Source organism: Phyllostomus discolor, chromosome 11 (genome assembly GCF_004126475.2).
Source record: "Phyllostomus discolor isolate MPI-MPIP mPhyDis1 chromosome 11, mPhyDis1.pri.v3, whole genome shotgun sequence".
In the NCBI taxonomy this organism is placed as follows: Eukaryota; Metazoa; Chordata; class Mammalia; order Chiroptera; family Phyllostomidae; genus Phyllostomus; species Phyllostomus discolor.
Window position 1 is genome coordinate 68610039 of NC_040913.2, and position 18834 is coordinate 68628872.

The following is an 18834-nucleotide window of genomic DNA, read 5'->3' on the forward strand; positions in this document are numbered from 1 at the left end:
GTCCAGCTCATGAAGAAAGACTCTGTCCATTCATCTTTCAACTGGTTTAAAACCAAACCGCTCCAGAGCCCTTGTGCGCGTGTGGCCGGGCTGCAGGGCTGCGAGAGGCCATCCAAGCAGCGACTGTCTTTAAAAGGCGAGGCCTGGCCCTGCCCCATCCCTTACTTCATGAGTGAATTTCCAGTGTGCTCGCTGAAGCTGCAAGACTTTGAAAACACTGCTCTCTCTATTTTTGGCTGAGGTAATTCTGGGAATGGTTTTGGGACCTATTTTAATAGTTACTTTTCATGATTCCCTTTCGTAGTTAACACAGGTGACTCCATGGAAGGAAGCTCCCTGGGGGAGAAGGGAGGGGCGGCTGAGGCAGGGCCCGTCCCCTCGGGTTTCTGCACTTTCCGTCTGGGACAGCTGGCGCTATGCTGCCCCCAGCTAATGAGAAACAGTGTGTGCCTGGTCCCAGCTTGGCCGCTGGCTGGCTTTTTTGCCTCAGGCAGGTCCTGCACTTCCCTGAGCCCCGAGTTCCTTTCCTGCGACTGAGGAAGTTCAGCTAAATCCGCCCAAAAGGCCTCTTCCAGCTCTGAGATCCAAACGGTTATCCTGTTACTGCCGTTTCGCCTCCCTGAAGTTTCCCGCTACCTATCCCACAGGCTAAACTGTATTCGACCAATGGCTTGCAGGAGGGTTGATGAACTTGAGAACAATCTTATTTTTACCCCAACCTCCACAGCAAGGTCGCGGACATCAGTGGGAGCTCGGGTCAGGACCGCCTGAGGAACTCAAAGACCCAAAGAGGCTTGTCGGCTGGTGTGGCCGCCGGCACACGCACTCCAGCTCTTCCTCAGGACAGAGGCCTGTTGCACCACACCTCCAAGTGACAAGGCAATTTCATTAGTATCAACTGGGAAGATTTTTCAGGGCAGGGAAGTCTGGGAAAGTTTCCAGTGAGTCGGTTTTTAAAAATGGTTCTCTTTCGTCCCTGTCATAGCAGGGACACCATTGCTGCTGCAGCTAATGGCTCAACAGCCTTCCTGCCGGCCTGGGCACAGCCACACCCTCTAAGCCTCTGGATGAAAATGGAGCCACAGGGAGTGCCAGGACCCAAACTTCAAATATTTGGCTGAGGTCTGTATGGAACGTGAAAGAGAAAGCTCCAAATGGAGAAAACAGTGGGTCAGGGCTTGGGAAGAGAGACGGGGGGATGGCAAGATGTGGGTGGCCTTCCCAGGCCCAGGGTGAGCGGGCGCAGAGCCTCACCAGTGGAACAAAGGGAAGAGCGACCCTCAGCTGGGGGCAGTGTGACAGAAACAAATGGGTCTGTGAGCAGGGGAATGAGCGATATGAATACTTATTAACATTGGCTTTAAAGCTGGCAGGCCATGAAAAGCCACTGTTTGAGGAGCTCGTTGGAATTCAGCCCTTCTTGGTGGGGCCGAGGTGAAAGCACCCACAGCACAGCACGTCAGGGCAAGATGGAGTACACTTACTAGGGTTCATTCACTGGAGCGGCTCCACTGGAGCGGCCTAGCTGGGAGTGAGTGCTCTCGAGTGCACAGCGGATCACAGCACGCTCCCACTTAAAGTCCTGCAGTGGTTTTAATTGCACTCTCTCTCATGCAATTAGGACAAAATCCGGGAGGAAAGCTCCAGCCTGCAAAGGCCCCATGTGACCTGGACCCTGCCTGCCTTGCCTATCTCGTGTGCCCCTTACACACAGACCCCTTCTGTTTTGCTCCTCAAACACACCCGGCTCACAGGTCTCCACAGCTGGGCACTTGCAGACCCTGTCCCAGGGTCACCCTGTCCTGTTCACTCCTGGGCTCTCTGCTCCAAAGTCATTGCTCAGAGTTGTCATCCTGGCCCTCCCAGCCACTGTCAACCCTTCCCACTCGTGTCATCCTCTACACCATCCCCTGGTCTATTTTCTCTACAAGCCAGGCTCTCTGGATGCATCTGTTTCTGTTAGCTTCACTCACCACCACAGGTGAACACAAGCTCAGGGCCCCAGAATCATTCACGGCTGTGTCTGCAGTCCCCGGGTCACTGTCTCGCACATACGAGGCACTCGGTAAATAGAGTAACTTGTCAGTGAACATCACAGATAGGTTCTGCGACTTCAAATGAAACAACATATACCAAAACCAGTTTTACCACAGGCTGATTGATATAAGCAGGAGTTGATGCCCTATGGCATCTCATCAACATTATACAGGAACAACATTGAACAAAACGATGTTATTTAAGGATCTGCTGTACTGCTCCAGTGAATGAATGAGGGGCAGTCCCAGGGCAGAGACAACATCAAACCAGTGGGAGCAGACGTGGTTCACGCCAGGAATCTTGTCAGGGAGTGAGTGGTTCAGCGAAGGCCTAGGAATTCCAGTGGGAAAACGCTCAGAACTGGGTGGCTCTGGACACAGACAAAGACATTTTCACCTTCCTGGGGTCTAAGCAGAGGGCTTAACTTTGTAGAACTTTGGCCCCAAGCATAAGGAGCTCCACTGTTCTGGACCAGCACTGAAAAGAGACACACCAATGATGTCTGGAGGAGAAAGAAATCCTAACATAAAGATTAGACTTTAAAAGAGAAACATGGTGCCCTGACTGGTGTGGCTCAGTTGGTTCGGCATCATCCCACAAAGCAAAAGGTCTCTGGTCCAACTCCTGGTCAGGGCACATGCCTGGGTTGTGGGTTTGACCCCCAATTGGGGTGCATAAGAGAGGCAACTAATTGATCAATGTTTCGCACTTCGATGTTTCTCTCCTTGTCTTTCTCCCTCCCTTCCCTTCTCTCTAAAAATAAATAAAAGTTTTTAAAAAAATAAAATAGAAACATCTCCTTCTTCCAACCTGAATTTCCTCATCTGTTTTCAAGTATTATTCTCATTTTTTAAAATGTCTTTCCAGGGCTGGCCTCCTCTGAACTCTCTGAGGCACCCCTTCCTCTCCCCACCTTGACCTTGGCAGAGCACTGCAGGTCATGAATACACCGAAAGGGCAGTTGTTGAGCCTGCTCTCCCAGACCTGCAGCTCTGGGGGTGATTTATGTGACGGGGGTGATTATTTTCTGTTAGGCCCAAAACAAGCACGAATCAGCATCTCTCCCCAAAGACACGGGAGGCGACCACCCTGCAGCCACAGGGGGTGGGAGCTGGGAGCCAGCAGCGCCTGTCAGGTTCGCAGCGCTGACTTGGACCACTGCCCATGAAGCAGTCTGGGCCCTAAAATACAATAAGTAATGCACAGTCAGGCAGAGTAGTTCCCCTAAATCAAAGAGTCTCCCAAGAACCGAACTGGGCCTGAGCAGCCTCACGTTCGCCAGAAGCTCCCTGGGCGTGTGTGCAGCCCGTGCGGCCCCCAGGCCCCATGCTGAGAAGGCTTCAGGCCCCATTCAATGCTCTGCTGTTGCCACCCTGACATTCCTAGTAATTTCTGAACACGGGTCCTGCCCCTTCATTGTGCACTGGGCCCCACCAGGTAGGTAGCCAGCCCCGTCCATGAGCAGCAGACACCTTGAGCTTCAGGGTCTTCTGTGGCTGGGTCGGGTGCCCCTGACCCCACACTACCCCTTCCTCATCATCTGGACCTGGGGGGCTTCGTGAGCACACTGTGCCAGATTCCGGGGGCTAGGTGCAATGGGCATGCACCCCGTGGGTAAGGCACGGTGCCGTGACAGTTTCTGTTTCTTGGGAAATAAAGTATCCTGGAGCCACAGCTTTCAAAGAACTGGTGTAAGAATGGACTCAAGTGCCATCTCCTCCAAGACTTGTGCTAAACCACATTTTCGACAAGTCATCTTCACAAAAAGAAGTGTCTTTGGAAGCATATCATGCTGGACAGGGAATGGTCCAGGTTCCCCCTGTTTTGGGGGTCTGTAACCGAAGGCCAGACTCCACGTCTCCTGGAAGTACTCTGAGGCCACAGGGTAAGTCCACTCGGCACCCTCGCCTGTCTCCGTCACACGGTGGCACATGCATTCCCGGTCCTGCCATTCAGTGGTCTGGGCAGGAGACTTCTGCCTCAAGCTTCACGTTTCTCATCTGGAAATGAGCACGATAACCCCCTTCGCCTTACTGAGTGCCACGTGAGGTAACGCAGGCTCAGCAGTGGCTTATGAAAGCCTACAGAGGCTGCATCTATTACTGTTGCTCGTGGTACTCAGTGTCTGCTTCCCAAATGAAGAAAAACAGACTCTGCCCGGGCAGCAATTCTTGTGGATTTAAACTGAAATGCAATTTAGTGGCAAAAACTTCTCGGAGGCAAGCAAAGAGGTCAGGGTCTAATCAGAAGGAGGGTGAGGACAAAGGCTGGCACACCCTCCGTGCACTGAACAGAGTGGCACAGAGTCACCGGAGGTGAATGCTGGGTGGACGCACGACAGAAAGATGCCGGGCACCGTGGGCATCAGTGGCACGGAGACGGCCCTGTGGCAGAAGGAGACTAGGAGACACCGGGCAGGGCGCACACCCGGCCGAGTCTATTGAGCCGGGACCCTGAACCAGGCACTGGGGTTTGTGAACACCTTCTCTGGGATGGGCTTTGGAGTCAGTTTCCAGTGGAGAGTTGATCCCAACAAGGAATCAGGGTTGCAGTGTGGGAGGCAGCCAGGATGCCGCGAATTTCTTGCCAGCTCTGCGTGGAGGGACATGGCATCCTGAAACAGGCCTCGGTGGGGGCATTGACACCGCGGGAAGAGGCAGACACTGTGAGTGAGGGCTCGCCGCCCTTGTCAGAGAGCAGGTTGTTAAACATTCCCAGCACACCGCTGGCTTTATGCCATGCCAGATTTTGTACTGGAATTATCTGCATTTTGGAAACAGCTCTGGCAGCGGGTGAAGGAAAGACTGGTGCGGAAGAGGGAAGGGGTGTGGAGACAGAAGCGGTGAGAGGCTGCCGCCGTGGCCCCAGCCAGCACTGACAAGGCTTGAACCAGAAAAGTGAATGTTAGTAATTGTTGAAATTACAGTCATTCTTTCTCAGAGAGCCTTTTCTACATTGAAGCATCAGCAAGTTTCATTTCAGGTGTAAACTCTTCCTGCATTTCCAATGAAACATTAGTATAAAATCCCATGATTTCACTTACTACGTATTACTACTGGTCTGTACACAAAAGTACAGAAACAAGTAGTCTGAACACACACAGAAGTCCTAAGCTTGGTTTCTTGCTTTTGTCTGCAGACAAATATTATCAAATGACAGTGGCAACAGTCAGGAGAGGTAATAACTAGCACATTGACTATGAGGTCATATCTGCAGGGCTGCTGGGGAAAAAAAAGTCTTTTATTTGCATTTATAAGAAACTTTTGTCACAGCGATATGCAGGGTCTATGTTCTCCCTCCGCCTTTGGTACTGAAGCATTCCAGGATGTAAAAGCGAGAACGTGTTGATACAGCATGTGCATCACATCATTCTAGACGGAGCCAAAATGAGCCCTTAGTAGGAAGTCCTTCCTGAGTTATCCCTCTCTAATTAGTACCTTTATTTTATGTCTTCTTGGCTCCTACACATTCTAGTTCCAGTGTATTAATTTCTGTAGTTTTATGTCTCCCTTGGAATTTTGTCAGGTCATTTCCTTTACATTTAAGCACCTCCTTTAGATCTTAAGCAAATCTATTTCCACTGCACTAGAGTAAGGAAATGCTAGTTTTGGCCTGAGCTCTGCTACTAGCTGGCTGTGCGATCTCGGGCAAGTCGATAAAAAAGAAGGGGGTAGTGGAAGTTCCCAAACAACCACTCTGAGTACACAAAACTCCCCCAGGCTTCTGACTCCCTGACCGGCACCTGGCCCAGCTCTCTAAGCAGCAGGTGCTCCAGAAACGGCTCATCCGGTAACGGCCATAATCAATACTTCTCTTTTTCAGATGGAGACCCTTGCAACTCACAGATAGCTGCTGTGTTTCTTGGGACTGAATAGTCATCAATGTTGAACCCCAAAAGATCAGACCTATGTGGTCCGGGGAAGGTCGAAGGTGCATTTAGAAGTAAATGTGAAAGGCTGCAGGACGACTCGGGTTCCAGCCATGGGCATAGCAGTCTGAGTCCTGGTTCTGGCCTGACCACCAGCGCTGAGGACCCGAGACCCTGGCTTCATGGCACCCTGCCTCTGGCTCCCCTCGGTCCTGCTCCCCTGCGGGAATGGTAATGATGAAATACAGCTTTTCACCTGGGAAATGAAAAAGAGTCCTTGCAAGCAAGTAAGGTCTTTAGGAGTTTGAAGTTAAAACCTTAATCACACCTGATGTCAAACGTAACATGGCACTTTATCTAAAATCAAAGGAACTTTTACTCTGATTGGTTGAAAGAAAATAAATCCTGTATCCCATTTCCCCCTCAAACCCTATTAGATGCTTAGAACTCTTCCAGAATGGAAATAAGAAGTTTTTCTGTCTCAACGAGGGTGGATAGAAATTGGTTTTGGGGGGAGTGAAAACCTCTTCCTGTGTTTATGTATGAAGTACATATATGTACATAAAGCACATAAACAGACATTCAGCATACCTCTGGCGTTAGAATTTCACTGGGGGAAGGGAAAACTGTATTATTACTGTTCTGCATGGCTTGGGTCCCAAGTGCTGGGACAATGCAGAACCACGCTGGGACATGAGCCTCATCCAACCAGAAAAAGCCCAAGCTGAAACTTTCTACAACAGGTTGTGACATCAGCTGCCACAGGTTAACTGCAGGGAGGCACAGGAAATGGCTGGAGAGAACAGGTTTCGCTACTTCTGGAAGCTTAAACACAGAGTCCACCTTACTAAAGAATCTCATAAGACATATTTTCAGTGAAAAGCAGTTTACCCTCCCATTGCAAACAAGCATGCAGGACTGGTCCCATCACTTCTCATTTTCACACGGCAGACTTCCTTTCCGCAGCCGACGAGGTACCCGATGGGAAGACACGTGGCTTTGCCTCAGCAGGAGACAAAGCAAGGCAACGTCGAAGAGCAGAAGCCCCCAGGCCAGATGCTCCCGAGAGGCAGCCTGAGCTAGCACACTGCTTCGGAGGCGCACAGCGGAGCTCTCGGCAGGAAAAGACCACACCCAACTTGGGGAACAACAACAAGAATGGGAAATTGACTCTCAAAGGGGCATGCCTGTGTGTGGTACAGAGACCCTCTTCTGGCGTGTCTCTTCTCCCTGTTGTCTATCCTGCTTCTCCGCCAAATGGACTGACTCACGCCACCACCAGCGGAGGCGACGCAGCTTACAGAGCTCCTCGGTGGCTATGTGGTCCCACTCCACTATCCATCACCTATGCAGCTAAGATCCTAGCAGAGCAGCCACCTCGCAGGTGCCACTGGTGATGCCAATGTCCCCTCTCCCCACCCCGCCCGGGCACTGCAATGCGTGGGAATAATGGGAGGGCACGGGATCTAGTCCCTGCTCCCCCGCCGACTTGCTCACTGTGTGCTGGGGTGAGCCACCCCTTCCTGGCTTCCGGCTCCCCTCTGTCACATGGGACACGAATCTCACCTTTCTTACCTTGCGGGATTTGGTAATAATAAAGAGAAAATGTGATGCATCCATAATGCAATAATACTAGTTTCCAAAAACCATCGAAGAAAACTAGGAAGGTGTGAAATTACCTTTCTGCAAGGTGCTATTCCTATTTATTTTCCACTTTTAAATACTGCAAGCACCTTCAATCAACAAGGCACTGGGAGCAAAGGCCAGAACGTCTGCCAATCTTAAAAATTAATACACGAATCAGTCCACAGATTCCCACTCACCTCTGCCATGGTCAGGTGCCCCTGGAAATGAAAGACACGACACAGAGCCACACAAAGGCACCTGCGGCGCTAGTACTCACCAGCTGCTGTTCCAAGGGCGGGACCGCATCGTGATGGCCGTATATGATGCCAGGATTGTACTGACTGAAAAGGACAGGATAAAATACTTTCCTCCCTGCAAACCAGAAAACAAACATTCACTGAAAGCAACAGATCAAACTATTAGGTTAGTTCATGTATATTCAGCGCTCTGAAACACCCTGGATATGTGCATTCACTCTTCCTTCCCCTCCACTGAAGTCCAAAACAGGCCGCAGAAGTTCTGCACCACGTGGACCAGACGCACAGACTCTCAAACAGTTCTGGCCTCTCAGCCCAAGAGTGACATTCAAAATACTGACAGTCGGTGGCATCAACCAATGAGAGTGGGTGTGGAAGACAGTCCCGATGCCCTCTGCCCTGCCAGGCATGAACCCTTTCGTTGCTGGCTCGTGGGGCAGTCTGAGGGGTTGCCAGAGGCTGCAGTGACTTCGGGCAGCAGAAGTAGAATTAGGGAGCTCAGGGCAGTTACTCTTCACCAGTTTACGTGCAGAGTTTCCAGATTTTAATAACCGATGTGCCCATTCCAGTAGTGACCAGCTGAGTATCAGTCTTGTCTATGAGTCAGACTCCATGAAAGTAACTTGCACCTTGTGGGGCATTTCTGCTCAGAGCGCTTCCTCCCTTCGTAACTGCCCACGGCTACTCCTTTCCCTGTGGTTTCAGGGCGTTTCTCCAGGTCACGTCCTCCCCAGCCCACTTTCTCCTGTGGACGTCCACCAAAGCCAACCTCGCAGGTGGAAGTGGAAAAGAGGTTAGAAATATGAACTTGGGACAAAGAGTCCCAAAGCTATGGTGGTCGACGGGCCCATGCTGTGACACCAGAGGAGAAATCAAACCAGAGGATTTTCCTCTCCTTTGTCACTGGGGTAAAAAAAAGCTGACTCAGAAGCAGGACACAGAGTGAACTGTGAAGACCACAGTGTGAGTGTGAGAGGGCTAAGCGCCACCCTGAGGCGGAGGAGGAGCCGACACCCCAGGCCCTTACCTGGCTGTGTGTTCAGCCGACAGGTATTGAGGAATTCAGAGGTGAAGTAGATGTCAACGTCACAGAAAAAGAGAAGGACATTGCTACCCTTCCAGAAGCGGGCTCCAATGTCAAGTCCCTTTCCCCGGGAAAACTCTCCGTTCAGCTGGATGAAGGTGAAGTTCCTGAAGTTGGCAGCTCTAAACGGAAAGATGACAGGGTCACCGTAGGCCCACACTTCCCAGGCCAATAGAATCCCCTGGGAAACGCGTGAGCGTGGCCCATCCACACCTGGCCACGTGTCTTGTGTGACCCCGAGGGCACTGAGACAACCAAGCGGTCACAAAACACTCCGGACTCATCGGGGACTCACTGGCATTGAGGGTTCCAAGAGCAAACGTCTAGTGAAGTTTCAGTTCCAATTTGTGTCTTGTTTCTCAGGAATTTCCCCCAACTGAAAACTGCACTGTCATGATTAATATATATGTTTTTTTGTGATGGAGGAAACTTGAACCAGTGAAGACCAGGTCACCAAAACCCAGGAAAGTCTCCACGCCTCTGAGTCACCCCAGCGAATCCACTGGGCCCGGGCAATGAAATCCCGCTGGAATGGCCCCACCTGGCCTCTTCTCATCTCTGTGCAGCTCTAGGAGTCAGGCTCCAGGGTCCTGATTCATGCCTTTCCCCAAACAGACTGACACCTGATCCCTTCCCAGTGCCCAGGTGAAGCGGCAGAGCAAGTACCGCAAGGAAAACGCCAGACTTGGGTTCAGAAGCCTAGGCCTGCCTCGGATGCGGCTCCCCTGCAGATTAACTCTGAGATCTAGGCAAGCCCATTAATCCCCCAGAACCTCAGTTGTCTCATCTGCAAAACAGGAATAACACCACCTTCCCTAATTGTCTCACAAACTTATTAGTCAGATAAGCACCGCCAAGCCTGTAAAGCACAGGGTAAGCTGCCGTCGTTAGCACAGGCGAGGTTCCCAGGCCTGTGGCCGGCAGGAAGCCCAGAGGTTCCATGTGGCTGTTCTTTCCCAGGGGCAGCAGCGCCTTCTGAAATGTCCTGAGCGCAAGTTTCGGGAATTCATTCAGTGCCTAGTGGGACAGGGATTGCCTTCTCCCAGACAGAACCAGAGAACCACGTTTAGCCCTGCCCTTTCCTGCTGACAGCACCCTTCTCGTCATACTCTGAGCCCTCCCGCCCCCCGCTACCTGGCCTGCCCCCTCCCCCAACGTCTCTCTAATCTTGATGTGGTCAAAATGCACACAGAACCCAACTTCCATTTTTTACGGTTATTTGTGTATTCCAAAGAACTATCTTTGGTAAAGTTCAACACAAATATAGAGTCATAAACTTTCCGAATGCTACTCTGTGCTTGTATCTGGTGATTCAATCAGCAGAACAAGTTCTGCTACCCCTTCCCTGACTTACCATCCTTCAGATCTGGGAGTGAGCTTGGTGTTTTATCTCGGGGATCTGTGGGCCCCATCCTGTCTGTGTCCAAGGCCAGCCAGGCTTTCCAGACTTAGCTCGAGGAGGAGGCGGGAGGCCTGGCGGTGGGAAGGGCCCTAGTGGATGAGTCAGGAACCCGGGACCCAGGGCCTAGAACCTCGCCCGGCCCGGAGGGTGCTACGCAGATGTTTGTGAACGAACGTGTGATTAGAGGAATGACTCCAGTCCTGGCTCTGCCCCTACTGGACTGGGGGCGAGCCCCTTCATTTCACTGGCCCCAGTCTCCTCACTGTAAAATCTGATGGTCATAGAGCCCGAAGGCCCCTTTGCACTCTAAAATTCTATTCTTCTGCATTCTGCACCCTGTCTGGCACGGCTCCACATTTCGAGACATTTTCCTCCTCTTTCAGGGCTTGACCTTCACTCTTCCTCTGGCTGGGGGGCCGTGTTCACATTTTCTGTGAGCAGCCCCGAGGTGCTGCCCCACGGCCCCTTCAGGCCTTGGGCTGGCCCCGGTAACGGACAGCTACCTCCCCGTCTCCAGAACGGGTCAGGTGCAGTCCTCCTTGTCTCCCTAGACGTCTCTGTAGCCCAGCCCCTGAAAGGTGGGCTGAACTCCCTTCTCCCTGCCCTCTTTGTTCCGTTTTATGAGACGTTTTACCCGGATGCTTGTCTGTTCATCTGAGGGAGTCTCTGACCAGGTCTCACAGTTCACCGTCCTGTGACCATCTTTCTCTCACAGCCAGGAGCAGGTCTCTTTCTTTGCTTGTCTCAAGGTTCATGGTCTTTGAGACACCCCCACCCCCCACCCCCCAGACCACAGGGAGAGCCACAGCTGCTCTGCAGAGCAGGGGGGACTGGCATACCCACGCACAGGGCAGCAGCATGGCATCCTCGCTCAGACTGCATCTGACTCATAGCTCAGGGTCCTCCTGCAAGAGGTCTTCCAGAGGCTACACCACTTGAGAGCTCAAATACAGAAATGCTTCATAGCCAAACAACAGCAAGCAATCTTTGTCAAGGGAAGAAGAACACAGCTTCCTAATACTTTGCATTACAGGAACTGCCGATTTCCCTCCCTGAACAGTCTACAGCCCATTTGTATAGATAGACCAAATATTTACAAAAGTCGCCCTGGCTGGTGTGGCAGCTGTGAACCAAAGGGTCCCCGGTTCGATTCCCAGTCAGGGTATAGGCCTCAGTTGTGGGCCAGGTCCCCAGCTGGGGGTGCACGAGAGGCAGCCACACAATGACGTTTCTCACCCTCTGTTTCTCCCTCTCTTCCCCCTCTCTAAAAATAAATACATAAAATCTTTAAAAAACTATTTACAAAAGTCATGTTGAATACATAAATAAGAACTCGAGGCAGTATCAGAAACCGAGGTAACAGTATCGAAGATATGACAACCTGGAGGCGGTCACCCTTGGAGTGCATGCTAGAGAGACAGTGAAGGGGTCGTTTGGCGTATATATACGCTTACCCAATACATATGTTGATCTGGTTTGTTCTGTCCCCAAACTCTCCAGACCCTGGCTTGAGCTGCTCTGCTCTGCTGCAGCAGGGGGCTTGCCTGGCAGTCAAAGGCACAGGGGAAGGGGTGGGGAGGACATTGTTCCAGTGTTTGAGGAGAACTTCACTGGGAAGAACGTTTTTAAAAAAAGATTTTATTTATTTATTTTTAGAGAGGGAAGGGAGGGAGAAAGAGAGGGAGAGAGAAACATCAATGTGCAGTTGCTGGGGGTCATGGCCTGCAACCCAGGCATGTACCCTGACTGGGAATCAAACCTGAGACACTTTGGTTTGCAGCCCGCACTCAATCCACTGAGCTACGCCAGCCAGGGGGAAGAACTTTTTAAAAAGTCTTAAATCATCTACCTCTAGGCTTCAACGTATTGCCTTTGGGGAAAGAGAGTTCAGGAAAATGGATGCTGGGGGACCCTCCAACCTCTCTATAAGGATGAAGCAATCCATGTTGTGTCTGTGGCAGCAATACCCAATCTACACCTGCATTTCACACCCCATCTCCAGAGAGCCTGTGGGCCACACAGGAGGCCCAGGACACGGCACCCAGCTCCATCCAACCGCTGCACACACAGACGCCCATGAGCCCCACGACCAGTGCATATGTGGCACCAGCACCCTCCCCTCGCCCACACAGACCCCACCCAGCCCAGCACTGCCTAACTCCCTCACCCGCCCTGAGCAGAGCTGGCCAGCAGGAGCCATGTGTCATACTGCTGGCCTGGCAGCACGCATACATGATGTCTCTGTGCCGGAGGCCTAATCAGGGCCCGGGCATCAGTGCACGCAGAGGTGAGGGCAGGGTGGCTGGGGACAGTCATCACCAGCCTGGGAAGCCCCACCAGCCAGTCCAGGGCACTGCACTGCAGGAGGCCCAGGGCTAACCTGAAGTTGTCACCCACCTGTGGCTTGAGTGTGGCTGCCAGACCACCGTGCTGAGCTAGGAGTCCCTCTGCGGATGGGCAATGGCACTAACCTTCCTCCTGACCACTCAACCCCAGCACTTCTGGGGGAGGCCCACTCTTTCCTCTCTTGCCATCAGAAGGGCCTCGGATCATCAACAAGTGCTCTCTACAAAGCAAGGGGGCGGGGCTGGAAACACCAGAAAAAGAATCCAAAGGACTTCACTTCCCCTCTTTCCCAGACAGAGAGACTAATATGCCGTCAAACACCTGCACCTGGAAGTGGGGCCCCTCCACCCCCTCCGCTCACCTCAAACTCATCGGCACCAGCTCCAGCTCCACAACACAGGACACAACGGGGCAACTGGGTTCTGCAAGACAGCCGGGCCCCTTCCCTCAACACATCCCACGACCTCACTCAGAAACACTGCTCGCTGGCCAAGGTACTCGATCACTAGGCCGGAGTACCCCTGCTCAACGGTGTTTGAAACAATGTATTAAGAGGCAGCCATGCCATTCAAAAGCAAGGACACATTTCAGTGTGGAACACTGATGTGCCCCAGCGCGGTCTGGCCACGGTGGGTTTCAAGCCTGTACAGCATGGCTACAGGCTGTAACACCAAGACGCAGACCACAGAGCTGCACAGACGGGGACCCTGTGTTGTCCCCTGTCTGTCCCCCTGCCCCACAGCGGGCAGCCAGAAGATGGCTACCGATGGCATGCCCATGGCTGGGACCTCCTGTCTCTGCTCAGGGGTCCCTCCACCGACTGCGCTCTCTCCATCCGCTCCAGAGAGAGTCACACTTCATCTTCAGGACCCACATCAGGAGTCACTGCCCCTCACACCTGCTGCAAACTGAAACCCCTCTCTGGGCTCCCTTCTCGGTCCCACCTCTGTCCTCCTGTGTCCCCTGCCTTCCTCTGCCTTTGCTTGGGCAGACATGCACAGGACGACCTAGCCGGCTTCCGACCTTGGAGGACAGGGCCTGCTCCCTCAGGTGGGCTCTGGAGAAACCCCGGCACGTAGTCCACCTCCCACACCAGAGAGAGTCATGGCCAACAGATTCCAAAGGACAGGCACAAACCCAGGCTTTTAATATGAAGACAAATACATCGATAACAGAAAAAAGGAGAGCTGAGGAAAAAAAGATTCAATCTGGTTTGAAAAATGCAATTCACCCATACAAAGAAATGTAATATTTTGTGGCATGTCTCGTAAGGCATGGGCATTTTTTTATGGTAGGACGAGAGCACTACTTTCTATACGCTGTGATTTCCTATTATAAATCAGAGTCTGCAGTTTCAAAGGCCACATGATTACTCATAATTATCTCTTCTTTTCTTCTTGACTTGTATTATTGGCTGATGAACTCTTGAGCTTTTCTTTCAATTCCTCTCTTTTACAGAGTAAGTCTGGTGTATGGGGACTCCTCCCAGTCATATATAACCATTCTGGCAGAGGTTATAATGACCTGGGAAAGCACAGTGTCTACTAGAGATTTAATTTCTCTAACTGACTTGCATTTCCCAGAACTGCTGGATTGAAAATGATAAAAGATCTTGCTGTCTAATATGATTTATTCTAACACAGACTTCTTCCCATCATTGCAAGGAAATTGTGTTAATGTGGGACTTCCCACAATAGCCCTTCATTTTAAAAAAGCACTTCAAATTTACATAGAAACCAGTATTATACTCAATGTGTAATTTACAATTTTAAATCTAACAGCCCTAAATATTGAACTCGCTTATAAGTTCTACTTACTGAAGACATTTGAATACAGTAAAGAGTTAACAGTAGGCACTTTAAACAATCAATGTAGAATTTTCTAGACTGTGAGCTTATATCAGCCTGCTTATACAACTGTTTTAACAAGTTTCTTTTGAAAACATAAACCACTGACCAACCATTAGCTAGACTATCTAAATAAGAAAATGAGAACTCAAATTAATATAATTATAAAGAAAAGAAGAGATATCACAACTGGTAACACAGAAACACAAAGTATCATAAGAGGACTACTATGTATAATTATATGGTAATAAGTTATATAACTTACAAAAAAAGTGAATAAATTCATGAAACAGACAAGTTACCAAGACTGAATCATGAATAGAGAAATCTGAACACATTAATGTGATGGCAGGCAGATTAAATCAGTAATCAAAAACCTCCTAACAAATAAACGCCCAGGATTGCTGGTTTCACTGGTGAATCCCACCAAACTTTTAAAGATAAATTAATCCCAATCCTTCTACACAAACTCTTGCAAAATCTTGAAGAGGAAAGATCACTTCCAAACTCATTTGACAAGGCCAGCCTTATTATGATACCAAAGCCAGACAAGGAAATTACAAGAACAGAAAATTACAGGCCAATATCCCTGGTGAATGCAGATGCAAACATCCTCAACAAAAGGCAGCAAACTGAATTCAAGAGCACATTAAAAGGATCACACACCACAATCAAGTGGGATTCACCACTGAGAGGCACGGATAACTCAACATCTGCAAATTAACAACTATCATTATACCACGTTAACAGAATAAAGAATGAAATCATGTGATCATTTTAATAGGTGCAGATAAAGCATCTGAAAAATGCAACATCTTTCATGACAAAAACTCTTGAAATATTAGGTACAGAAGGAATGTACCTCAACATCAGGCCAGGTATGACGAGTCCGCAGCTAACATCACTCTCAGTGTGAAACGTTAAGAGCCTTTCCTCTAAAATCAGGACCAAGACGAGGGTGCCTACTCTCACCACTCCCATTCAGCACAGTCCTAAAATGTCCTAGCCGGAGCAGTCAGGCAATACAAATGAACAAAAGGTATTCAAATAGAAAAGGGAGGTGTAAAATTGTCTTTGTTTGCAGATGATGTGATCCCATATATTGAAAATCCTAAAGAGTCCATGAAAACTGCTAGAACTAATCAGCAAATTTAGTAAAATTGCAGGATAAAAAAATAACATGAAAATCAGTCATGTTTCTACACACAATGAGCTATCTGAAAGAGAAATTAAGAAAGCAACCCACTTACCATGAATCAAGAACAACAGAACAAAAAGGAGTGAAGTGCTGATAGATGCTACAATGTGGATGAACCTCAGAAACATTGTGCTAAGAGAGGAAGCCAGATGCCAAAGGTCATATGTGATATGATTTCATTTATATGAAATATGCAGAATAGGATAAATCCATATTTTTAAATGCTTTTTCTGTGTGTATAAAGATGGCCATGTGGTTTTGGTTTTGTGTATTATGCTGATTGATTTTTGTTGAGTCAATCTTGAATTCCTAGATAAATCTCATGTGATCATGGTATATGATCCTTTTTCTTTGTGGCTGGATTCAGTCTGCTAGTGTTTTGTTGAAGATTTTTGCATCTAATATTTGTAAGAGATACTGGCCTGTAGTTTTTTCCTTGTTATGTCTTTTTTCATTTGGTTTTTCATTATAGCTGACATACAATGTTATATAAGTTTCACAGAGCGAGATGGAGAATGTTCTCTCTTCTGTACTTTGAAAGTTTGTGAAGCGTTGGCATTAAATCATCTTTAATGATTGGTAGACATCAGCAGTGGAGTGATTTTAGCTGGGCTTTTCTTTGTGGGTAGTTTTTTTAATTACTATTTCATTCTATCTATTTATTATTTTATTAAAATAGTATCTTTATAGCCTTAGCCGGGTGGCTCAGTTGGTTGGAGTGTCATCCCATACACCAAAAGGTTGTGGGTTCAATTCCCAGTCAGGGAGCATACCTAGGATGTGGGTTCAATCCCCAGTTGGGGCATGTACAGGAGGCAACCAACTGATGTTTTTCTCACATCAGTGTCTGTCTGTCTGTCTGTCTCTCTCTCTCCAAAGCAACAAACACAGATTCAGGTAAAGATTAAAAAATAAAAATTAAAAAATAAAGTGATATCTTTATACATGTGTGTATCAATATAGTATTTAAGCAATATTTATTGCTTTATGCAGTTATCTTTTAAATCATGTAGAAAAAAATACTGTATTTTATATTCCCCCATGTCATTACTTTCACTTCCAGTCCTTATTTCTTCACATGGATTTTAGTTGGTGTTTAGTGACCTTTCACTTCGGACTCAGGTCTCCTTTTCACAGCATGTTGCCTAGCGATGAAGTCTCTCAGTCCTTCTTTCTCTGAGGAGGCCTCATTTCTCCCTTACATCTGATGGATGGTTTTGCTGCACGCAGATTTTTTCTTTTTTATTTGTTTAAATTTTATTTTAATTGTTGTTCAAGTACAGTTTTCTGTTCTTTACTCCCAGCCCAGCCCACCCTCCCATCCCTCCCCACCTCCCTCCCATTTCCACCCCCAATTAGTTTATGTCCATGTGTCTTTTCTACTTGTTCCTGCAAACCCTTCCCCTTTTCCCCTGAAATTCCCTCCCCCCTCCCCTCTGGTCACTGTCAGCCTGTCCTCTATTTCAGTGTCTTTGGTTATATTTTGCTTGTTTGTTTGTTTTGTTGTTTAGGATCCTGTTAAAGGTGACATCATATACATGCCGATTTCTTGGTTGAGTTGTCTCTCAGCACTTTGACTACACCATCGCTCTTGGACTCCACTGTTTCTGAGGAGAAGTCAGCTGTTGGTCTTATTAAGGATCCTTTGGACCAGATGAGTTGCTTCACTATTGCTGTTTGTGACATTCTCTCTTTGTCTTTCAGCCATTTGATCAGATATACCTGGTATGGATTTGAGTTTTCCCCTTTGGAGTTTGTTGAGTTTCTTGGATGTATAATGTTTTTTGTTAAATTTGAGGAGTTTGGGGCCATTACTCTTAAATATTTTTTCTGCCCTTTTCTCTCTCTCTCCTCTCTCTGGGAGTCCCATTATGTCTTTGCTGGCATTCTTGACGATATACTACCAGTCTCTAAGGTTTGTTCATTTTCTTCATTGGTTTCTTTTTTTATTTTTGTTTCTTGTCGTGGACCTATGTCGTGGACCTATTTTAAACTTCCTTGATTCTTTTTCCTTCCTATTCAAACCTGAAATAAGTACCCTCCCCATAAATTACACTTTTTTTATTTTAGTATTTTACTTCTCACCTACAGAATTTCTATTTGGCTTTAAAAAAATAACCTCTAACTCTTTATTTGGTGAGACATGGTTCTATTTGGTGAGATGTGGTTCTCAAAATTTGCTTTAAACATGTTCTTTAAATAGTTCTTTAAATATGGTCTCTTTTAATTCTTTGAACATTTTTAATACAGTGATTTAAAGTCTTTGTCTAGTTGTTCTAAAACCTGGGTTTCCTCAGAGACAATTTCTAGTGGTCAGTTTTTTTCCTGTGCGTGAATCATATGTTTTGTTTCTGTATATGCCTCATAATTTTAAAAAATTGAACATTTTAAATAATGTCATGTGGCAACCCCAGAAATCAGAATCTCCCCAGGTTTGTTGTTGTAGTTTTTTGCTTATTTCATGACTTTCATAAATAATTCTATTATGTGTGACCACTTAGTATTAAAGTAATGATTAGAAAGAGATTTCCTTTAACGCCTGGAACCACTAAGTCTTTACGTCTTTGTAGAGGGACTTTGTGTGCATGTTGGGGTATGCCACAAACACTCCACCAGGCAGCTGATAACTTAACCTTAGTCTTCTTCCCTTCCTGCACAGAGCCCCAAGGTCGTCCAGAGAGGAAATGTCAGGGCCTGCTCAGGTCTTTCCTAAGTATGAGCACAGCCCCGGACCTATGTCTGCCCTTCCAGGTCCCTGGAAATACACTGGAGCATTTCAAGCCCCTGTGAAGATCTCACTCCCCAGCTTCACCTTTTAAGCTTTTTGATTAGTCTGTTGTTTGTCCCAACTCTTACCTACCACTGCAGGCAGCCACAAAGTTATAGGCTTTCTGTAATTTTTTTTTAAACAAACTCCCCCTAGAGAAAAGGCTCTTTCCACTGGAGAGCTCTGAGCCAAGTGGAATAAGGACAACCTTGTAAGTGGAGTCTTCAAGGGACCCCAGACAGGTCTACTAATGAGAGTTCTTGGGAATAATGCTCGAAAGGAGCTTTAGCCCCATTCTGGCCCCTGGTGGCTGCCAGGCTGTGGCTCTTGCTGTGCTTGAGGGCTGTTGGATTCCAAGGCTACTGAAGGGCTGAAGGGGTTGGGGGAACAGGGCAAGTTAGA

At 48.3% G+C, this 18834-nt stretch overlaps 1 protein-coding gene across 3 annotated transcripts in view; it reads right to left on the reverse strand.

The window, feature by feature from the left end:
- CSGALNACT1 (chondroitin sulfate N-acetylgalactosaminyltransferase 1) overlaps positions 1-18834 on the reverse strand; it is a 250336-nt gene that overhangs the window by 4995 nt on the left and 226507 nt on the right. For all 3 annotated transcript variants that reach the window (XM_036011519.1, XM_036011521.1, XM_036011520.1), the window contains 2 exons: positions 8816-8994; positions 7809-7903 (listed from right to left, as the gene is read on the reverse strand). In XM_036011519.1, the coding sequence (XP_035867412.1) occupies positions 7809-7903; positions 8816-8994 (274 nt within the window). The remainder of the gene's footprint in view (positions 1-7808; positions 7904-8815; positions 8995-18834) is intronic.